The sequence below is a fragment of the Trichosurus vulpecula genome, chromosome 2 (genome assembly GCF_011100635.1).
Source record: "Trichosurus vulpecula isolate mTriVul1 chromosome 2, mTriVul1.pri, whole genome shotgun sequence".
NCBI classification, from domain to species: domain Eukaryota; kingdom Metazoa; phylum Chordata; class Mammalia; order Diprotodontia; family Phalangeridae; genus Trichosurus; species Trichosurus vulpecula.
Window position 1 is genome coordinate 125599293 of NC_050574.1, and position 22880 is coordinate 125622172.

At 47.5% G+C, this 22880-nt stretch overlaps 1 protein-coding gene across 1 annotated transcript in view; it reads left to right on the top strand.

The window, feature by feature from the left end:
• ARAP1 (ArfGAP with RhoGAP domain, ankyrin repeat and PH domain 1) overlaps positions 1-10643 on the top strand; it is a 108374-nt gene extending 97731 nt beyond the window's left edge. The window contains 5 exon segments of the mRNA XM_036744554.1: positions 6019-6101; positions 7738-7788; positions 8371-8434; positions 8648-8797; positions 10294-10643. Of these exon segments, the coding sequence (XP_036600449.1) occupies positions 6019-6101; positions 7738-7788; positions 8371-8434; positions 8648-8797; positions 10294-10311 (366 nt within the window). The 3' untranslated portion in view covers positions 10312-10643.
• The last annotated feature ends 12237 nt before the right edge of the window (positions 10644-22880 follow it).

A 22880-nucleotide genomic window follows, 5' to 3' on the forward strand; every position in this document is an offset into this window, starting at 1 on the left:
TGCATTTTCCCCATCTTGTGATCCAAAGTAGGATCCTGTGGGTCTCTGATTCAGCAGTTCTGAGAGGTAGTGGAGTGAAGGCTGAACTTGGGTTGCTGTTATTACCATCATCTCAGGAATACTGGGCTTTTAGAGTCAGAGGACGTGGCTTAGAGAATCCCCACTCTTGACTTTTACTCCTTGTGTGACCTTGGACAAGTCACCTCTCTCTAGATCTCTCTGTCCATATCAGTAAAATGAAGATGATCTCCAAGTTTACCTTCCCACTCCAAATCGATGATTCTGAGTCCTGGACCCTAAGATCCCGTGAACTCTGGAGGAGCCAGGAGATAAGGCCTGGGGGAGGGAGGGGGCTCATGAGCAGGCGTGCTGATTCCTTTATGGGCCCAGCTGCCACTCAGCAGTAAGGCTCCCCTCCCTCTGATGTCTGGCCGGCAGTATTCTAGGTGCCCTGAAGACAGGTCAGGTCAGAGCTGGGGATGGGGAAGAAGGCTGGGGTTATGGATTCCAGGTTTGCTCAGAGCAAGGGTGTGCTGGTAAATATTTAACAACTGGCTCTCCACACACAACACACTTTTAAAGTTTAATCTGCATTATTAATATTTTCTTCATGACTTTCTCAAGTCTAGAAATCAACAAAACAATAAAACGAAGTCCTAATTTATATAACATTTGTGTAAGGTGTAAATGCTCACACTGAATATTTTAAAATTTAACAACTGGCTGTCTACACACAACACACTTTTAAAGTTTAATCTGCATTATTAATATTTTCTTGATGACTTTCTCAAGTCTAGAAATCAACAAAACAATAAAATGAAGCCCTGATGTATATAGTATTTGTGTAAGGTGTAAATGCTCACACTGACTATTTTAAAATTTAACAATTGAATCTTAAGCTGGCTCTAGAGCATCCCTGAGTTATGAGTGAGGAAGACCCAAGTTAAAATCCTGCCTCTGCCACTTACTGCCTGTGTGACCTTGAGCTGACTTTAACCCCCCTGAGCCTTGGACTACTTAGTCTCTGAGGTCCTTTCTAGCTCCAGATCTGTGAACCCAGGATTATGAAAAGTCCAAAAATAGAAAGAAAAAGAGGCTTTCTTGCATCATGAAGGGTCTACACAAGTCCCTTCTTTGCCTGGTCCGCCTTGATTCCCTGCTCATCTCTCCTTTTCTGGGATCCCAAAGGACTAGCGATGGGGCTCAGCCCTGAAGAGCCGCTGGGCAGGGTTCCCCCCATCCTCTCCCCTTCCCCCCCAGGCCTCACAAGTTAGCTCCCTGCATCACCAGCCTCCCTTTGTCCACTGGACCTTGGTGTTCTGCCCCAGGGCAAAAGCCAGAGTTAGTTGGCTGATGTTCTCCTGCACGTCTCAGCTACGTTCTTAGAAAGCTTTTTTTTAAAACACCAAGCTGACATCTGTCTCTGTAGTATCTACCAAAGTGCTCCGAGTTCTGTTTAACCCTGGGTCTAAATAAGAGGCAAGAAATTTGGGTTTGATTCATAGGCTCTGCTGCTTCCTCACCATGTCACCTTGGGTAAATGTCTTCCCCATTCCAGGTCTACGTTTCCTTCTCTGTGAAGTGGGAGGATTAGCTGTTAGACTCTGTCACACCTTTCACGATTTTCTAATCGTCCCTATTTTTGCTGTTTTCCAAACTTGCCTCAAATCAAGGGCCCCAGCCAAGCTCCCCAGAGTTTTCCTGATCCCCATGCTCAGGACTGATCTGTCACAGTGGATCCCCAGTGATCTTCCCCGCCTCCTCCTTCTACCACTAAGACTGACTGCCTGCTCAGGCCCCTCTTCTCTTTCTTTCTTTCCACTGTTCCATCATATGGCTTTCCTAGGGTGTTGGGGTTTTTTTTTTCCACACGGGAGAAGACAAGTGGGCACCAGGGAAGGGCACCAGGGAAGGGCACTGAGATACTCAGATAAAAGTAAACCACCTCTAGGCTAGGGGACTCTTGAATTTATGAAGTTATTTTGTGGTACTAATGCTCTCCAATCTATGCCAGTCTAGGGGAACTCTCAATTACCTAGAAAACTTTTCTATACATAGAGTTCTCTCTGCAACAGCCTCTTTGCCTCAGTGGTTCTGAGGTCTGCCCTCTGGGGCTAAGAGAGAGTCCTGGGCTGGGAATCAGGAGCCCAGGGTTCAATTTCCAGCTCTGTCCCTGACTCACTGTATCCCCTTAAGCAAATGTCTTCTATGTCCTCTAGGCCTCAGCTACCTTCTCTGTATAATAGGGGATTTGGAGGTTAGGAACCATCTCTCCCTCTCTTTCTCTCTCTCCCTCTTTCTCTCCCTCCCTCTCCCTTTCCCTCTCCCTCCCCACTTCTTTCTATTTCTCTTTCTATCTGTCTTCTTTCTCTCTTCACTTTTCTTTTTCTCTTTTCTCTGTCTTCTCTCTCTCTCATTCCCCTCCCCTCTCTTTCTTTCCACTTCTCTCTTTGTTTCTTGTTCTCTACTTCTTTCTGTTTCTTTCTATCCTTTCTTTCTCCACATCTCTCTCTGTCTGTGTCTCTCTCTTTCTCTCCCCCACCCCCCTCCACTTCTCTGTTTCTTTTTCTGTCTCTGTCTCTTTCCTCCCCCCTCCCCTTCCAGCTCAAACATCCTAACTCCTCATTTACAGTGAAGACATTTGGACATTCAGATTTATATACACTTCAGCCTCCTTGCATGGGGCTGTTCATTTATGGGTCTAGCTTTCCCTTAGCAGTAAAGATCACCTCCATCTTCTGTCTGGCCAGCAGTGTTGGGTGCCTTAAGATAGGTCAGGCCAGGGCTGGGCTGGGGGGTGAAGAGTGAAGACGGAGGGGCCTTGTAGAGTCATGATCCGTTGGAGGTCTGACTGAATACTGCCTGGTTTCTTCTCTTCTAAAATCATCATTCTTCCATGCCCACAGCTGGTCTTTGATTCCTCCTCAGATGTGGTTTCTTCCAGGACTGAGAGAAAGTTTCTTCCATGCCCAAAGCCTGGTTTCTGACAGCCCTTCCCCATGACTCCCTTCATACTGGTAGTCCAATATGTTTTGAAGTCAAAGCTTAGTTTCTTCCATACCTTCCCCCCTGTGTCCTCCATGCCTACAGATCAGTTTGTTTGCAGTGTGTGGACTGGCGTCTTCCAGGGTCAAAGTCTGGCTTCAGCCTGTAGCCTCAGCCCAGCTTGGCCTGGATGCATGGCCTGCATTTTTTCCAGGCCTGCAGCCCAATTTCTTCCATGCTTGCTGCTCAAGCTCACATAGGTTTCATTAGAGACCAACCTATTTTCAGGGCTAGGAAAGCTCTTGATAATAGGGTAGAATATACCTCCTTTTGTGGTAGAGAGTATGGAAGAAGGCAATGAAGAAGTTCCAGCTCCTCTCACTACATAGAGCTCTCCTTGTACACCACAGTGATATCACAAAGGGGGCCTAGCAATCCCTGGAAACCCTTGTCTTGTCACCCCCCACCCCCACCCCCACCCCTGTCCCAGCCCCAAGGGATATTTTAGTTGGACGCCCCTGTGAGAGATTCAGTTTCCTCAGCTGTAAAATTGGGGATAGAAATTTATTCATATTTGGAGTATGGTGTTCCATTCTGGGCATTGCAGTGGGAAAAGGACATGACGATGCTAGACAGCATCTGGGGAGAGCAATCAGGTGGAGAGGGGCCGTGAGGCTGTGTCCTCTGAGGGTCAGTGGAGGGTCACTGTAGAAGAGAAGGCTCAGGTGGGACGTGATCATCACCGTCCAGTGCCTGGGATGCTGTCCCACGGACAGTAGTTTAGACATGTTCTGTTTGGCCCTCGGGGGCCCTCGGAATATGAGGTGGAAATTCCAAAGAAGCCAGTTTAGGCGGGACATCAAGAAAAACTGCCCAACATTTAGGGCTGCCCACAAGTGTCATGGGCTGTGCACGCCCCCTCCCCCGCCGCCCCACCCGAGACTCTAAGGCTTCCCCGTCTCTGCTGGAGGCCACTGGTCAGGTATTGTGTAGAAGAGAGTCTTGTTCAGATACAGGTTGGTCTAGATACATTGGTCCTTCTAGGTTCCTTTCCAACTGAGATTCTACAGCTCTGTGATCCTTGCACATCCCACTTCACGGAATCATGCCACTTTCTGAGCCTTGGGTTCCTCCTTTATAAAATGAATAACAAATGGTACGCTTCTTTTCTCATAGGGCTGTTGTATTGAAAGTGCTCTGGAAACTGCCCCGTGCCAGAGAAACGAGAATGATTATTTCCTGTTCAGCTAATGGTGCAGTGGTTAGAGGTTAGGGTGGCCTTGGAGTTAGGAAGACCTGAGTTCACATCCAGTCTTAGATATTTACTAGCTGTGTGACTTTGGGCAAGTCACTTAACCTCTTTGCCTCAGTTTCCTCAACTGTAAAATGGGGGTTATAATAGCACCCACCTCACAAGGTTGTAGTGAGGGTTAAATGAAATGTTTGTAAAGTGCTTACACAGTGCCTGGCACATAGTAGGCTCTATGTAAATTTTTTTCCTTCTCTTTTTTCTTCTCTGTATAAATTCTTTCCTTCTCTTCTGTTTCCTCTCATCCTTTCTTCAGAGGAGCCCTACCCAAGGGCTCATGCTGGGTGGGGGGAGGAACAGACTCGGCCTCTGACCCTAGTTTCCGGTTGTAAGTGGTTTTATCTCCCCTTGTCCCACCTCAATGTCTCTGCTATTCTACAGGATGCCTGAAGGGAGGGGGCCAGCCAACTTTTGGGAGAGTGCTGACTGAGGTGGGGAGGCTGGGGGAAGCCCCTCCCAGTCTGGATCACAAAGGCAGGGGGCCCAATCCCTCCAACCTCCATCAGTCAGCCTGTAACCGCCTACTGTCCATCAGGAGGTCCTGACCTTGCCTGGCTTTCCGCAGCTTTGATGTGTCTCCTCCCTTTTGTTATGGGTTCCCAGCAGAGTTGAAGAAGAGCTGGGGGCCCTGCTCATAGGCCCAGAGCTGGGTCTTTCCCCTCACACAGTCAGCCCTCAATTCTAGGCAGCTGAAATGTGTAGTGGATAGTCAGGATGAGTAGGGTCAACATCCTGCCTCAGATGCTTAATAGTTGTATGATGTTGGACAAGTCACTTAACTTCTATTTGCCTCAGTTTCCCCATCTGTAAAATGGGAACCTTGCAAGGTTGTCATGAGGATCAAATGAGATAATATTTATAAAGCGATTCGCATACCATCCATATTGTTTCAGCCAGTAGCATGGCCAGTTGGGTTGTGAATGTCAGGCTGCAGATCATTGAGAGTTGACTGTCTGATGGTGCCAAGTGTGGGGAGCCCCCGACCTTAGCAGAGGAGGGGAGGGGGGAGGAAAGGATGGAACCCAGGGATTTATGGGGACATAGATGACAGGGCGCATGCTGATCAGGGAAGCTGGGTTGGGTTGGATGGAGAGCAGAGTTTCCTCTGAGAAAGTTTCATGGAGGAGGCAGCCTAGGGCTTTGAAGGACAGACTATATAGGACTGGGTTTATTGGGAGTCATGGTGAAGGAGGAGCTGAGAAAGAGCAAAGTAATAAGGGGCCTAGCAGGAACTAGGCAGTGTGACCTGGGTTTCTCCCAACTTCCTGTTTGATTTTGAATATAACACTCCCCCCTTCTTTGGTCCTTAGTTTATCCCTTGGTGTGACAAATAAGGGAACTGGGCTTAATGGTCTCTAGGTGATCTTCCAGATCTGACATTCTCTGCTCTCTGGTCCCTCCCATCTCTGACATTCCCTATTCTAAGGTCCCTCTCAACTCTGGTTGTGTATGTTCCAAAATCTCCCCCAGCTCTGACTGTTCTAAAGACCTTTTCAGTTTAGACCCCCTGTTTGAGTTTAGGTACAGGTCAGATTTGAGGAGAAGCAAGAAGAGGAGATGGGAGACTGCTTAGGGTGATAGGAAGCTGAGCTTCACCCGGAGGCCAGTGGGAGCATGCTCTATATCGTCCACCTTCCCAGACCCAGCCTGACTGGGTCTGCCTCTCACTCAGTCTTTTCTCCTCCCTTCCCTCTTCTATCCCTGTCTGGCTTCCCTGCTCTCAGAGTCACAAGCCAGAAAAGGAGTGGCCCATAAAGAGCCTCAAAGTCTACTTGGGGGTGAAGAAGAAGTTACGACCACCTACCTGGTAAGTCCAGGAAAATATCAATCAATTAACTAACCAACCAACCAACCAACAAGCCTTTATTAAACACTTAACATTTGTGCCGAGGCACTGTGCTAAGCACTAGGGCAGGGGTGGGGAACCTGCAGCCTCCAGGCCACATGTGACCCTCTAGGTCCTCAAGTGAGGCTCTTTGATTCCAAACTTCACAGAACAAATTCCTTTAATAAAGGGATTTGTTCTGTAAAAGTTGGACTCAGTCAAAAGGCTGCACCCAAGGATGTAGAAGGCCACACGTGGCCGAAGGTTCCCCACCCCTGCTCTAGGGCTACACAGGAAAGCAAAAACTGTCCCTGCCTTCAAGGAGCTTCCATTCTAGTTGGAGAGACTACATGGAAATAAGTAATTTCAGTGGGGAAGGCAGGAACAGCTGGAGGAACTGAGAAAGGCCTCCTGCTTTTGGCCGGAGACTGGAATTTGAGCTGTCTTGAAAGGAGCCTGGGGATTTAAAGGGTGTGGGTGAGGAAGGAGGGAGAGAGAGTGTGATAGATAAGCTAATGCAAAGTCCCTGAGATGTGAGGTGGAGGGTCACATTTGAAGAACAGCAAATTGGCTCATTTGTCTACTTGGTAAAATGAGTGAGGGAAATCAAGTATGAGAAAATGGGCCAGATAGGAAGGGGCCAGATTCTAAAGAGCTTTCACTGCCACGTGGAGGACTTTGTATTTGATCCTGGAGGGAATAGGAAGCTGATGGAGTTTGTTGAGTGTCTGTGGGGCAAGGAGGTGACATGGACAGACATGGACTTTAGGAAATTCACTTTGGCAGCTGAATAGAGGGTGGATTAGAGTGGGGAGAGACTTGAGGCAGAGAGAGCAATTTGGAGGCTATTTCAATACTCCAGGTCAGTCTGTCCATAAACATTAACAAGAGCCTATTATGTACCAGGCACTTTGCTAAGTATGTCCAGGAATGAGGTGAGGAGGACCTGTATTAGGGAGGGTGGCCAGTATGAATAGTGAGTACTGTGGAGGTAGGAGGACTTGGCACCCCCCAGGGCAGATCTCACCAGGGAGACCTGGTCATTTGGAGTCTCCTGGTACATGAAAGAGACAGGGCCCAGTCCTCAGGGAGTCCCTGGAGTGACTGTCTTTGAGGTCAAGCTCTTAAGTACTTTAGGACATCAGAGAGGGAGCATAGGAAAGGAGAGGTCTATGTTGGCTGCTCACAATGGAGGAAGACTTCTGGAAGACGGTGAGACTGGGGGTAGATCTTAAAAGATGAAATTTGGAGAGGCACAGTGAAGGCAAGGGGCTCAATCTGGGCAGAGGAATGCCTTGGCAGAAATCACAGAAGCAAGAATTAGAGGATGGGCTTAGTTTGAAACATGGTGAATAAGGATCAGGTTGGGAGGGGGGGTGTCCCTTGGCAAGGAGGACCGAGCCCTGGGCTTTTAGCTCATGGGTCCCCTGGCTCCCAGCCCCCGACATGTGGCAGATGGAGGGAAGAGAAGGTATGCAGTTCCCCATCTGCTTGCCTGTGGGTTCCCCAGAGATCTCCATAGCAACCCAATGATGCTGCTTGTTGCTAAGTGATGAAGGCGGGGTGGGGGAGACTTGCCCCTGGCCCGAATCCCTCACCTGCTTTCTCCTCCCTGTAGCTGGGGTCTCACTGTGGTGCACGAGACAGAGAAACACGAGAGGCAGCAGTGGTGAGTAGGATCTGGGGTAGCAGATGTGGCCCTGGGGCTGAGTAATGGGGATGGAATGCACATAATAGATAGTGATCAGAGCCCTAGTCTAGGAGGTGGGTGAAGGATGGTGTCTACTTAAGGAAGAAGATTTGTTACAGGGGGAAGAACAGTCTGGCAAAATGGAAGGAGCACAAACTCTGGAGCCCAAGAACCTGTGTTCAAATCTCACCAAATCTCTGATGCTTACTAGCTGTGTATCTGTGGGCAATGAACCCTGTCTGCCTCAGTTTCCTCATATGTAAAATGAAGGGATTGGATTAGATGGTTTCTAAGGTCCCTTCCAGCTCCAAAGCTGTGATCCTTTGAACCTAAGATTCAGAACAACAGAGCCCAAGTTCACATACTGGCCCTTCTACTGGACTATTTGCATAACTTTGGGCAATTCCTTTCTGCTTTATGGGTCTTGGCTTCCTTATCTGTAAAGGAAGAGCTTTGGACCTGAGGATTTCTAAGGTGCTAAGTGGGGAGCCCAGCTTGTCCATCTCCCAGGCTTCAATAAGATGTGTTCACCATGTACCACTCAGACCCCTCTTGCTTTAGGTACCTTTGCTGTGACACCCAGATGGAGCTCAGAGAGTGGTTTGCCACCTTCTTCCTTGTGCAGGTATTGGGCCAGGAGAGCAGAGGCTGGTGGGGAGGCAGGCGGGGAGAAACTTGGAGAGAATGGGGAAGGGAAATGGCCTGGGAATGGGTGAGGCTGACAGAAAGGCCTGGGCAGGTAAGGAAGGAAGCCCAAGGAGCAAGGTTGTTGAGTCCTAGGGGTTTGATGGTTGGGTCACCTAACTGCTGGCTCTTCTGCCTGCTTGCCTGCCCCCAGCATGGCGGGACCGTCTGGCCTTCCGAGCCCTCAAGGGTAGTTCGGCCTGTACCTGAGTCGAGGCTGGGCAGTGTGTCGCTCATCCCCCTGAGGGGCAGTGAGAATGAGATGAGGAGGAGTGTTGCTGCCTTCACTTCTGATGCCCTGTCTGTAAGTAAAGACCCCTTCTTTCCTCTCTTCCTGCCTTCCCCAGGGAGAGCTGCCTTGGAGGCCTAAGACTAGAGAGGATGGCATCTTCACTTGGTCTGACCTGTTCCCTTTCTCTTCCCCCAGTGATATCGGAAACCAGTGAAGGTCCTCTTCATGCTAAAGGCCTGAAAAGAATCAGGCAGCGGGCTTAAACAAAATTGGGCATCAGGCCTAGTAGAAGTCAAGCAAGAGGCCTAAAAGAAATTGGGTGGGAGATAAGGGCTGGGTCCAGAAGAAATGTATCCCTTCCAAACCCTGAAGGTGTCTTTCCTCCCCACCACTACCATGAGCACAAGGAGCCATTCCCATAAGTCTCACGTCCCTCCCCCTTTCACCCCCCTGCTCCTGCCACGTACCCAGGAGACCCATGAGAATAGGGTCCCTGTCTGTCCCTCCTGTTCTTCTGAAATGTCTGAGAGCCAATTGCGGAACTCCAAGCCCAGGGTAAGGGGTAGGATGAGGAGGGGATTCCACTGTGGTGTAAATGGCCTGTTCCCCAAGTGTCTACTTGAGATTTACTCCCTCTTTTTCTTCTAGGGTGTTTGAGTTCCCTGGATAGCTACAAAGGCAGGGGAATGTGGGTGCCCTGGGTTGGAGCAGTTTTACCTTGTATTTGTAAGGGGTATTGAAAGAGTTTAAGGGATGAGAAAGGAAGAATTAGCATCCCTATTAGGTCATGCTTATCTCCCTCAACCTATTAAACTTTTTCCTTTCTTAACTACTTAAGCTGCTTCCTTTCTTGTCCTTCATCCTTTTAAACTGCGCCTCCCCCAAAGTTTAATCATCTTCAGTGACCACCCCAGTCCTAGCAATGCTAGTTACTAGCTGTGTGACCTTGGCTAAGTCACTTAAACTCTGTGGGCCTTCCTCCTTGGGAGAATGAGAGGTTTGGATTGCATTATCTCTCAGTCTTACGGTTCTCTATCTGGTTCCTACAGATTCTAAATCTTTATTGCTGCAGGTATGATGGAAATCTGGGCCAGGAGCCAGAAGAAATTGGCTTTGCCATTTACTAGCTTTTTGACCCTTCCTCATTGTGAGCCTCAGTACCACCGCCCCCCCCCCCCCCAATCCCTCATTTTGCTGAAGCCCAGAGGACTTGGCTAAGATCACAGAGTGAATTCTTGTACTAGAACCCAGGTCACATGTCTAGTATACTCTTTTTCCTCTACGATATCCCCTCTACTCTCTAAAAAAATCCCTTTGCAAAGGGGGTGAGGGGAGGGAGTCAGTCACCCCTGTCCTATCCTTGTTTCCTAGTTTCTTGACCCATCCAGGTCTTCCAGTCTCCTATTATTTCAGACTCTCAAAGCTGGACAAGACCTCAGAAGTTATGTTGTCTGACTCTTCCCGAATGTTCATAGCCTGTCTGGAGCAACATCTCACCCCCGACTTTGGAAAAGAGTGGGACCACTTTCTCACCCTACTCGTAACCTGCTTGCTCTTCTTTCTGACAGGCTCAGAGTCCACCGTGACCAGGTGCTGCCCCCCAGCACCTCTGAGTTAAGAGGGGTCCAGATATTCTCGGTCTCCACAAGAGAGAGGCATGGGCCTCATGGGGAAGGAAGCCTGGTTACAGCTGCTCATCCCATCAAGACTCTCCATCCTGGACTTTGTGTGTGTTGTGGAAGAAGAGTCTCAGCTCCTAGGGGTCTGGGTGTCCGGGTTAGCTCTGGGGCATTGGAATGGGTGAGGGCAGACTCTCGTATTTTTCCCACTTTGCCTTCCACCTACCTTCTCCCTTCATCCAGGACCTTTTTTTTAAAAAAAAAATAATATAAATATATCTGTATATTTTACCCTGTGATTAAGAAGTTTGTGTTTGGCAAGGTATGATATGATCTGTGTTCTGGGGACCATGGAGTACCTGGAAGAGGAAGGAATTCACACACAGTCTAGAGCAGGGGTGGGGAACCTGCATCCTCAAGGCCACATGTAGCCTTCTAGGTCCTTGGGTGCAGCACTTTGACTGAGTCCAAGTTTTACAGAACAAATCCTTTTATTAAGGAGATTTGTTCTGTGAAGTTTGGATTCATCAAAGGGCCACACTTGAGGACCTAGAGGGCCACATGTGGCCTCGAGGCCACAGGTTCCCCACCCTTCATCTAGATGATGCCAGGGGGTTCAGTGGTCAGAGAACAGTGAGACAAATTATGAATTGGATTCCTCAGGACATTGGTGACACCACACTGAGGCCAACAGACTTAGCCCTGTTCATCCCCACAACTGAACACCCACAGCTTCCATTAGAGTGGAACATTAGAGCTATATTGGCCCCTAAAGACCTTCTAGTCCAACCCCTTATTTTTCTAGAAGGGGAAACAGAGGCTCAGGATGAGGAAGGGATATGCCCAGGGTCTCAGATTCTAGGACCAGAGCCCAGCCCTTCAGCAAGCTGAAGCTCAGCACTGACCCTGCACAGTGTGAATCTCCAGGGAGTGACAGGGACCTTATACTCCCTGAGTCAATGCAGCTCAGCATTTCCCAGGAGACCAACAGGGATAATAAGCCTTTCTGAGAAGCCCCTGAAATTCTCTGGGAAGGCATGAGACGCCTGCCTGGGCCCAGAGCTTCATTATTCCTGCCCCATAGAGATTATCCTACAGCTTTGAGAGGACCACAGTAAATCTGAGAATCTTAGAACTTCCTTTTTTCCCTCTTAACAATTATTTTATTATTTAATATTTTAGTTTTCAACATTGATTTCCACAAGATTTTGAGTTACAGAGTTTCTCCTCATTTCTACCCTCCCCACCCCACCACTCCAAGATGGCATGTATTCTGATTGCCCCGTTCCCCAGTCAGCCCTCCCTTCTGTCACCCCACTTCCCCTCCATCCCTTTTCCCCTTACTTTCTTGTAGGGCAAGATAGATTTCTATGCCCCATTCCCTATATATCTTATTTCTCAGTTGCATGCAAAAACAACTTTTTTTTTGAGCATCTGCTTTTAAAATTTTGACTTCCAAATTCTCTCCCCTCTTCCCTTCCCACCCACCCTCCCTAGGAAGGCAAGCAATTCAACATAGGCCACACATGTATCATTATGTAAAACACTTCCACAATAGTCATGTTGTGAAAGACTAACTATATTTTGCTTCCTTCTATCCTGTCCCCCTTTATTCAATTTTCTCCCTTGACCCTGTCCCTTTTCAAAGGTGTTTGCTTTTGATTGCCTCCTCCCCTATCTGCCCTCCCTTCTATCATCCCCCCTTTCTTATCCCCTTCTCCCTACTTTCCTGTGGGGTAAGATACCTGATTGAGTGTGTATGTTATTCCTTCCTCAAGTTAAATCCGATTAGAGCAAGATTCACTCATCCCCCTTCACCTGCCCCCCTTCCCTTCCAACAGAACTGCTTTTTCTTGCCACTTTTATGTGAGATAATTTACTGCATTCTATCTCTCCCTTTCTCCCTCTCTCAATATATTCCTCTCTCATCCCTTAATTTTATTTTATTTTTTTTTAGATATCATCCCTTCATATTCAACTCACCCTGTGCCCTCTATCTACATGTATTTTCCCTTCAACTACCCTAATACTGAGAAAGATCTCATGAATTATACACATCATCTTTCCATGTAGGAGTGTAAACAAAACAGTTCAACTCTAGTAAGTCCCTTATAATTTCTCTTTCTTGTTTACCTTTTCATGCTTCTCTTGATTCTTGTGTTTGAAAGTCAAATTTTCTATTCAGCTCTGGTCTTTTCACTGAGAAAACTTGAAAGTCCTCTATTTTATTGAAAGTCCATATTTTGCCTTGGAGCACGATACTCAGTTTTGCTGGGTAGGTGATTCTTGGTTTAATCCTAACTTACCTTCGACCTCCGGAATATCATATTCTAAGCCCTTCTATCCCTTAATGTGGAAGCTGCTAGATCTTGCATTATCCTGATTGTGTTTCCACAATATTCAAATTGTTTCTTTCTGGCTGCTTGCATTATTTTCTCTTTGATCTGGGAGCTCTGGAATTTGGTGACAATATTCCTAGGAGGTTTCTTTTTGAGATCTTTTTCAAGAGGCGATCAGTAGATTCTTTCAATTTCTATTTTACCCTCTGGCTCTAGAATATCAGGGCAATTTTCCTTGATAATTTCTTGAAAGATGATGTGTAGGCTCTTTTTTTGATCATGGCTTTCAGGTAGTCCAATAATTTTTAAATTATCTCTGCTGGATCTATTTTCTAGGTCAGTGGTTTTTCCAATGAGATATTTCACATTGTCTTCCATTTTTTCATTCCTCTGGTTCCGTTTTATAATGTCTTGATTTCTCATCAAGTCACTGGCTTCCACTTGCTCCCATCTAATTTTTAAGGTAGTATTTTCTTCAGTGGTCTTTTGGACCTCTTTTTCCATTTGGCTAATTCTGCCTTTCAAGGCATTCTTCTCCTCATTGGCTTTTTGGAGCTCTTTTGCCATTTGGGTTAGTCTATTTTTTAAGTTGTTATTTTCTTCAGTATTTTTTGGGGTCTCCTTTAGCAAGTTGTTGACTTGTTTTTCATGGTTTTCTTGCATCACTCTCATTTCTCTTCCCAATTTTTCCTCTACTTCTCTTACTTGCTTTTCCAAATCCTTTTCAAGTTCTTCCATGGCGTGAGATTAATTCATATTTTTCTTGGAGGCTTTTGTTGTAGACTCTCTGACTTTGTTGACTTCTTCTGGCTGTGTGCTTTGATCTTCTTTGTCACCAAAAAAAAAAAAAGATTCTAGAGTCTGAGTCTGCATCCTTTTTTGCTGCCTGGCCATGTTCCCAGCCAACTACTTGACCTTTGGGTTTTTTGTCAGGGTATGACTGCTTGTAGAGTAGAGAGTGCTTTGTCCCAAGCTTTAGGGGCTGCACTGCTGTTTTCAGAGCTACTTCTACTTCACTGTCACCACAAGCTATGCCGCAGCAGCGCTTCTCCTCCCCCAAGAACCACCAACCAGGATTGTGACCCAGATCCAAGCAGGGCAAAGCAAGCCCTGCACTCCCACCGTGTGAGCCAGGGACTCCGGAAGCAGCTGACACTGGAGCTCCACTGCTGCACCACCTCTGCCACCCCCAGGGCTGGGGCTGGACCACTCTCTAACCCAACCTAGCAGTTTACCCACTAACCTGCTCAGTGGTTTTTGGCGTTTGTGGGTTGACACACAGTTCAATGATTCATGGCCCTAAGACCTGCTCTGGGCTGACCCCTGGTCTGGTCTGTCCTGGCCTATGCTGGGCTGCGCTCTGCTCCCAGCACTGTGCAATAGACCCTTCCGAGTAACCATCCAGGCTGTTCTGGGCTGGAAACCTGCTTCCCTCTGCTGTTTCATGGGTTCCACAGCTCTAAAATTTGTTCAGAGCTGTTTTTTACAGGTGTTTGGAGGGATTTGGGGGAGAGCTTAAGCAAGTCCCTGCTTTCCAGCTGCTATCTTAATCTTAGAACTTCTAAACCAGAAAATGTTAGAAATATAGAGGCAAAGGGCCTCAGTATCCCAGAACCTCAAGACTATAGAATCTAAGAGAGAGCATGTCGTTAATCGATTGATTCATTTATGGTCTGGACTTGTTATTTCATCCCTCTGGGGAACTTCCAGTTTGAAAAATCCCATCACCAATTTGGATTAGCCCCTTGTCAATAACTTAATAGCTCTAAGAGAATTGATTGCTTAGGGCATTGAGAAGTTAAGTGACTTGCCCAGGGTCATACATTCAGTCTATGTCAGAGGTGGACCATGAACCTAGATCTTCTAACTCCAAGACCAGTTTTGTACCCGTTGTGATAACTTTAGGGCCATGTAATCCTTGAGCCACAGAGTATTTAGAGCCATAAGAATCAAAGATCCTTAAAGTCATTAAAACCTGGAACCTAGAAGCAGTGAAGTATTGAGATCTTAGATCTAGAGCGGGAAGTGATGTCAGAGCCCATCTAATCTTCATTTTAAAGTCAGAGAAATTAGGGTCAGAGAAGCTAAGTGGATTTGCCCAAGATCACATAGGTAGTAAGTTACAGGTAGGATGTGAACCCAGGTCCCAAGAGTCCAGTGCTCCTTCTCCACCCCCATGCTGCCTCGTGGAGTCTTGACTCAGCATGTACAGAGAGCCTTGGAGATGATCAGGAGCAACCTGCCTCATCATTCAGCTGGCTATAATGGACGATTCAATTTAAATCACAGTGTTGGCTCTACCTACTAAGGCCCTTTTCCTCCAGGAAGCCTTCTCTGCTGCTATGAGACAGTCAGATCCTGCCTACTTCCGGGCTCTTAGTCAATTAAGTCTGGACCTATGAATCCAGCTCAGGATTTATTCTCCCTGCCCCATTCTGCTGTTTTTCTCCAGTTGTGGGTCTCCCTCCTTGGGGGATTACCTGACCTTTCAAGGATTCATGACCTTTAAAAGTGAGAACCAGTGGTGTTTGATGAGCTAGCATATCCTGGGCAAAGGCTGAGAGTCTGGGCTGTCTGAGTTCTTTTTTCAGGTTACCAGAAACAATTAACGTTGAGGTCAGGAGCCCATCAGCAGAGTCCAACTTGCCATGTTCCTTGATTTATGCCAGTTGAACCCCTAAAACTAGGCTCCCTGGGGGTATGATTGACCCCTTCTAGATGCACAAGAGTGCTTTCCCTGTCCCTGATGCCAGGACCACCCGGGACGGTTAGCCTGGAGGAGAGAAGTGGACCATCATAGCTGTAAAATGTTTTTGAAGGCTGTTGCTGGGAAGAGGGATTACATTTCTTCTGCTTGGCCCCAGAGGGCAAAACCAGGAATAATGGGTCGAGGTGGCAGGAAGGAAGATTTAAAGAAAAGCTGAAGGGTTCGGGCTCTCCCAAAGTGGCTGCTTCTGAAGCTAGTGGGTTCCCTTCACTGGAGGTCACCAAACGAAGGCTGGATTGACTCTTTGTCGAGTATGAAGTAAGGGAGATTTTTATTCCCTCCCAGGGATGAACCGGAAGGCCCCCAAGGGTCCTTTCCAACTCTGACATATCTTGATTTGATCGGAAGGTGGGCAGCAACTTCCTTTCTAGTGTCCAGTAGACACTAGAAGGACCGGAAGTCCTTTGCAGAATTCCTTCTGCTGAATCTAGAAGCATTTTGCCCTGCTCACCCCCCACCCCGCCCCACCTTGATGGAGGAGAGAACAATAGTGGACACACTTACTCAGTTTGGGGGTCCCCAATTCAAGCCTTCACTACAGTCCCCTGGGTAACACCCACTTTAGCCTTAGGGAAGCTAAGCGAGCCGAATTGAGCACAACTGTCCACCAGGTGGCAGTGTGGGACAGTATACTAAGTAAACATCTGCTTACCTCCAATTTTCACCCTTTTGTGGGGCCCCTTCAGTTTCAGCTCTACTCCAGACCTTGGAGGATGTGATAGGAGTTGACCAGGACCCTGTCCTCACATAGCACTCAGTCCACTTAGGGAGCCACAAAAGGATTTGATTACACATTTGATAGTTAAAAGGGCTACAGGGAGATAAGATTGGTGGGGCTCATAGGAAGGAGAATGCATTTCTAAGGGGTGGGGTAGTGGTGGATTGGAGGCAGCATGTGAGGAGGGCCTTGAAGGATGGGAGAACTTCAGGAGTTGGAGGTGAGGGGTGAGAAGAAGGACATTTTAGGCAAAATGTGAGCAAAGTATCTTAGAGGTGGGAGAATGTGTAGACTGCTAGAAGGATGGAAAATCGTGGGTTTAGTTGGATCAGTGGAGATGGTGCTTGGGAATGGGGAGTCTGGAAAGGGAGGAGCGAACCAGACAACAGAGAGACTTAAATGCCAAGCTGAGGCAATCTAGACTTGGTCATGGTGAATTTAGGGGGCCCTTCCTGAGCAAGGGAAGGATGAAGACAGAGCTGGAATGTGGAAAGGTGATTCTGGCCCAGAGGGGAGGAAAGGTGGAGGAGGGAGGCCATAAGGTGGCTCCAGGCTTTAGGCAGGAAGAAGAGGTCCTAGACTGGGTGGGGGCTATGGGGATGGACCGGAGGGGACGCATGCTTTTCTCCCTCTCTCTGTGCCTGTCTCAGTTTCTCTCATTCTGTCTCTCTTTCATTGTCTCTGTGTTGTCTCTCCATCTCTCAATGTCTCTTTATCACCGTCTCTTTGTCTTTTTTTCTGACTCTGGTTCTGTGCGTCTCTGTCTCATTCTGTGTCAATTTCTGTCTCTATCTCTCCGTGTCATCCTGTCTCTTCCTCCTCCTCCCTGTCCTTGACAAACTATAGATTGCTCCCAATGGTCCTGTTCTGGGTGTGTCAGGAAGTGGATAGAGGGGTCAGAGGAAGAGACAAAGTGAATGACTGGTCTTTAACCTCCATCCCCTCTCAGACTGCGAAGAGCTGGGGGGATTATCACTGTTGGGGAGGAAGGGAGAGGGCCAGGCACCAGATTCTCCTCAGCTTGTTCTTAGTCATTTCAGTCATGCCTGACTCTTCGTGACCCCATTTGGAGTTTTCTTGGCAAAGATACGGGACTAGTTTGTTATTTCTTTCTCTGCTTCTCAGTTCTATCTCTGCATATATTCAAACAGCTCTTAACATTCTTCCTTTTCCAGGGAGACTTCCTAAATTGACTGGGGAGAGGTCTCACAGTCCCCATAGTTCCTCTCTGCCTAAACATTCATTCAACAAATATTTGAGAATATTCCTGTTACGTACAGAGACTAGGCTAAGATTATAGAGATTATTATATAGAGACGGACATGTCCTACCCTCAAGGAGACCTAGCAGAGGAAACCCAGGCCCTGCTCTAAGACTGATAGATGACATAGAGACATACCAATAACCATATACTTTGGCACTAGGGTCATAGGAGGAGGCTGTGGGAGCTCAGAGGAAGAAGAAAGCATTGTCAACTATAGGTTCAGGGAGGGCTTTCTGGAGAAGGTGGTGCCCACTTGGAGATAGGAAAGATGGGTGGAATTTGCCTAGGTGGAAAATGAAAGCTGGGGTGGGAATGCAGGTAGGAGGAAAACATTCAAATTTACCTGCCCTGGACAAACTACACCCTCAGGTGTAGAAGGACCTAGGAGTAACTGCTGAGCCTTATTAGTGATATTTGAAAGATCATGGAAAACAGGAGAGGTACCCCAGAGCCAAAAAAGGAAGGATTCCAATTTTTTAAAAAGGGAAGAGAAGGGAATTTGCATGTTTCAACATGTAAGCTTGACTTCACTTCCTGGGAAGATTCTAGAACAGATCCTTAGCAAGATGGCCGGTGAAACTCTGGAAAAAGAAGCAATGATCCCAATGAACCTTGGCTTCAGAGTGGCTAAAACCTTGATTCCTTTTTTTTTTTTTTAAGAGGGTTACCAGAGGCAGGGCATGGTATAACTGTCACTGAGATTTTATGAATTAAGATAATCATCAACTGACTCTGTACCTGGCACTGTGCTAAATGATACAAAGAACAAACAAACAGCCCCTTCAAGGAGCTTTCATCCCAATGGGAGAGTCACCATGTATAGATTGGTATACAGAAGATGAATACAGAACAGATGGGAGATAGCCTTAGGAAAGATGGTACTAGCTTCTGGGAAGGACCAGGAAAGGGCCCTTCGGCAGACGGCATTTGATAGTCCAAGCTTTCCAGGGGAGGAGGGAAAGTATTCCAGGCATGGGGGACAGCCAGAGCAAAGACATGGAGGGTAGTGTGAGGAACACCAGGTAGAGTTGTATGGTTGGAACATAGGAGTGTAGGAGAGTAATTGGGCAGCTAGGTGGCACAGTGTATAGAGCTCTGCTACCAGAGTCAGGAAGACCTGAGTTCAAATGTGAGCTTAGACACTAGTTGTGTGACCCTGGGCAAGTCACTTAACCCTATTTGCCTCAAGTTTCCTCATCTGTAAAATGAGTTGTAGTAGGACATGGCAAACTACTCCAGTATCTTTGCCAAGAAAACCCCAAAGGGGGACACAAAGAGTTGAACACAACAAATGGCTGAACAAACAGGAGAGTAATGTGTTAAAAGACTGAAAAGAGAGAGGAAAAGACTGGTTATGAATTATGTCATTATTCTGTCAACTGGACAATAGTCCAACTAGATACACAGTTAAACTAGTTGAATGGACCCAAAGTGCAATGGCTAATGGTTTGGTTTAAATTTGGAAGGAAGTCTCCAGAGGAGGCAGTGTCAGACACTAGAGAAAACACTGACCTTGCAATCTGTGGACCTGAATTAGAATCCCAGTTCTTCCACTTGGTACCTGTGTGACCTTGGGCAAGTCTCTTACCTTTCCCGGTCCTCCATTTTCTCATCGTTAAAGTGAGGCCTCTAAGTTCCCTTCGAGCTCTCTACCTATGATCCTAAGAGGAGTGTCCCAGGGAGCCTATGGACGTTGTCATCCACAATAGAGAAAGGCATACATAGATGGTGTACTTAGCAGAGCTGTAGATGAAGCCAAGGTGGGAGGGACACTTAACTCTCTTCGGGAGAGAGTCAAGATTCAAACAGATCTTGCCTGGCTAGACTATTGAGCTAAATCTGATAAGGTGAACTTGAATAGGAGTAAATGTAAAGCCTTATTCCTGGGGTCAGGAAAATCAGCTTTCATAGCTTACAAGACTGGGGACACATGCATGGTCAGATGTTGTTGTTCTTGAGGGCAGTTAGGTGGCGCAATGGAAAGACCTGAGTTCAAATGTGACCTCAGACACTTCTTAGCTGTGTGTGACCCTGGGCAAGTCACTTAACCCTGCTTGCCTCAGTTTCCTCATCTGTAAAATGAGCTGGAGAGGGAAATGTCAAACCACTCCAGTATCTTTGTCAAGAAAACCCCAAATGGGGTCATAAGGAATCGGGCATGACTGAAATGACTGAACAACAACATAACCCAGAGGAGGATAACCAGGCTGTGAGTCCATGCCCTATAAGGGTCATTTGATAGAACTAGGGATGTTTAGCCTGAAGAAGAGAAGGTTAAGGGGTGACGTTTGCTTCCAGATGGAAGAGGAATCAGACTTTTTCTCTTTGTCCCCAGAGGGCAGAAGTGGGAACAATCAGTGGAGGTTGCAGAAGGGCAAATGTAGGCTTGACGACTGACTCCCCTTATTTGGGAGGGATGGTGACTCCAGAGGCAGGGAGGCTGGTGGGTGCTGCAGGTGTCCAGGCAGGAGGGGCTGTGGGAATGAGAAGGGGCCAGACGCAGAGACATTGTGTAGGGGCTTAGAGGAGACGAGCCTTAGAGCCCAGGACTCGACTGAGCTTAGGGTACATCGCTGTGCCAAGTTACTGCTTCCAGGATGACCACTATGACTGATGGAGGGAATAGGCACCCTTATTCTGGAGCATAACCCCTCTCTCTGGTTGGGAGATGAACATATTCTGGGTGGTTGCTCAGCAAATCTCCCATTGATCAATCACACCTCTCCCCCCACTCCCCACTCCTTCCAGCTGTCAGCTTCCTTAGTTGACTTCCTCCTCCCTGGAGAAGACACCCACAGCACTGGCTGTCAGCCCTGAGCCCGTCCCTGTATGACTCTTCTGGCGTGAATCTAGCGTCTGGAGTAATCTCCTACAACTCCTGGCCTCTAAGATGAGACCAAACCTAGAATGGGACCATAAAAGATCAGTGGGTCCCTGGGGCAACAAAATCAACCCCCCCCCACCTCCAACAAAAGGCTATTATTTGTAATGCATTTAGTAATGCAGATTGGGGGACCCAACTGGGGGGGGGGCTCACGGGCACCTGCCCCCTCTGCCATGAGGTCAGTAATAAATAACACTTTAATAATTCCTAACATTTATATCATCACATTTTTGTCAACATCCCCTACAAGTCAGTAATTAGCGGAGTTATTTATTACAGTTAAGAAAACTGAGGTGGTTAAGGGACTTGCCCATGGTCACATAGTTAAGTGACTGCCCGATTTTTAGGATTTGAACCCAGGGCTCTCCTAATGCCAGCTCAAACATGCTTTCCTCTATACCAGATGCCTCTCCTACTGAATCTAATAGAAAGTTTTTGGCTGCTCTTGGATCAGGCCCTGGCCTCAGGGATGGATCCTGGTCTAATGCAGACTCACCGACAGAGATCCTGCCTTAGGGGTTTTAGTCACATGAAGACTCTTGATCTTTTCCCTGGAGTCCCCCACCAAGATAACCAACTACACACAGGCACACTCACACACACACACACACACACACACACACACTCACACACACACACACACTACCCTCTGGGCTATAACCAGGAACTTTTTGTACCTGGGTCCAGGACCCCAGACCATACTCAATGTAAGCAGCATGAAGCCCAGCCTCAGCTGAGGAGAAGGCACAGTTCCAGTCCTTACTCTTCAGGAGACCATGGCAGGAGGTGAGGACATACCTAAGGCAGGGCAACTGGGGTTTTCCTCCAAGGCTCTGAATTTAGAGGGCCTCAACAGCACTCGAAGTTCTTTTAATAACTAGAAACAAGACTCGGCACCTACTTAGCCAGAATAACTGACGGAAATAGGAAGCTCCTATTCCCAGCTTCCTCCCGGCCCCCTTCATACCATAGCAGCACCCTACTCATCCTTTTGCTGATGACCAAAGGGATTGTGGACTTGGTGTTTTAAAAATATATTTTGATAACCGTATTTCAATATAATGGGCTTTCTCTGTCATTCTATGCATTCTGTTTTAATCATGTAAAACAGTATTCTGAGAAGGGGTCCATAGGCTTCACTAGACTGCTGAGGAGTCCAAGACAAAGAAGGTCTTAAGGTCTCTGTCTCCCCCCCAGACAACATAGTGTCCCCCCTCTTTCTCAGATCACAGGTGCACAAAGAGCTTTATCCCTTGGGTCTCTTCTATGAACACTATTGTAACGCCCAAGCACAGGACACTATTTCCCAAACCCCACTCCCACCCCTTCCTTCCTCTGGTATGTCCTGGGCCATGGAAATTTCCGTACTTTCTCTGTTCTAGCTACAGTTCTGCTGTTGTATTTTATCACCCCGGAGACACAGATGGACTGGAGTTCTCTCTCTCTCTCTCTCTCTCTCTCTCTCTCTCTCTCTCTCTCTCTCTCACACACACACACACACACACACACACACACACACACACACACACACACACACACACACACACACACACACGCCCCACAAAGAACTGTACTAAGAGATCCAGGAATCTTGTTCCTTCCCCACTACAGCTATCTCCTCCTCCTCCTCCTCCTCCTCCTCCTCCTCCTTCTCCTCCCCCTCCCCTTCTCCTCTTCCCCTTCTCCTCCTCCTCCCTCTCTCTCCTAGAGACAAGGAGACAGATGAGAGGGTGTCTTGATAATTCTACCACTCACTGCCAGGGCCTTTTGTCTGCCTCTTTCATAACATCTCTGTCTTTGTCTCTCTTGGTCCATGTCTCTGTGTTGGGGTCTTAGTTTCTCCAGCTTTTTGCTTCTCCTTATATCTTCCCCTAACTCCGTCTGCTGTGTATTCCCTCTACTTCAACCTCATCTGATTTTATGTCTATGTCTGTCTCTATTTCTGCCTGTCTCTGTTTCTATGTTTGTGGCTGTTTTGGTTTTTGTCTTTATCTCTGTCTCTCTGTCTCTATTTCTGTCTCTGTGTCTATCTTTGTGTCTGTCTCTATTTCTGTCCTTGTCCCTGTGTCTGTCTCTCTATTTCTGTCTGTATCTGTCTCTATTTCTGTCTCTGTCTCTGCCTTTGTCTCTCTAATTTTGTCTCTCGTGTATTCATTCTTTTCTGTCTCAATTTCTGGCTGTGTGTGTGTGTGTGTGTGTGTGTGTGTGTATTTCTGTGTCTCTGACCCTGTACTTCTGGCACTTGGGGTCTCTGTCCTTCCTTCTGAGATACACCAGGAGAGGTTATGTCTCCCCCTCAGATGAAGGGCTCCTGGGGGACTTGTGCCTGGGAGAGAAGGGGACAGATGGATGGACTAGCTTCTAATGGACACAGCCTCACTACGCTGTAAGGATACAGCCGATTCAGCCAGACGCTTCAGTTCCTCTCAGCCCTTTCCACTGTGTCTACCCCCTCCCCCAAGAATGGAGGCAAATGCTACATGTGTCTTAGCACTATGACGACCAGTGTCATGGCAACACAGCTGGGAGGGGAGCAATCCTCCCCCTCATCCTCTTCATCCTCA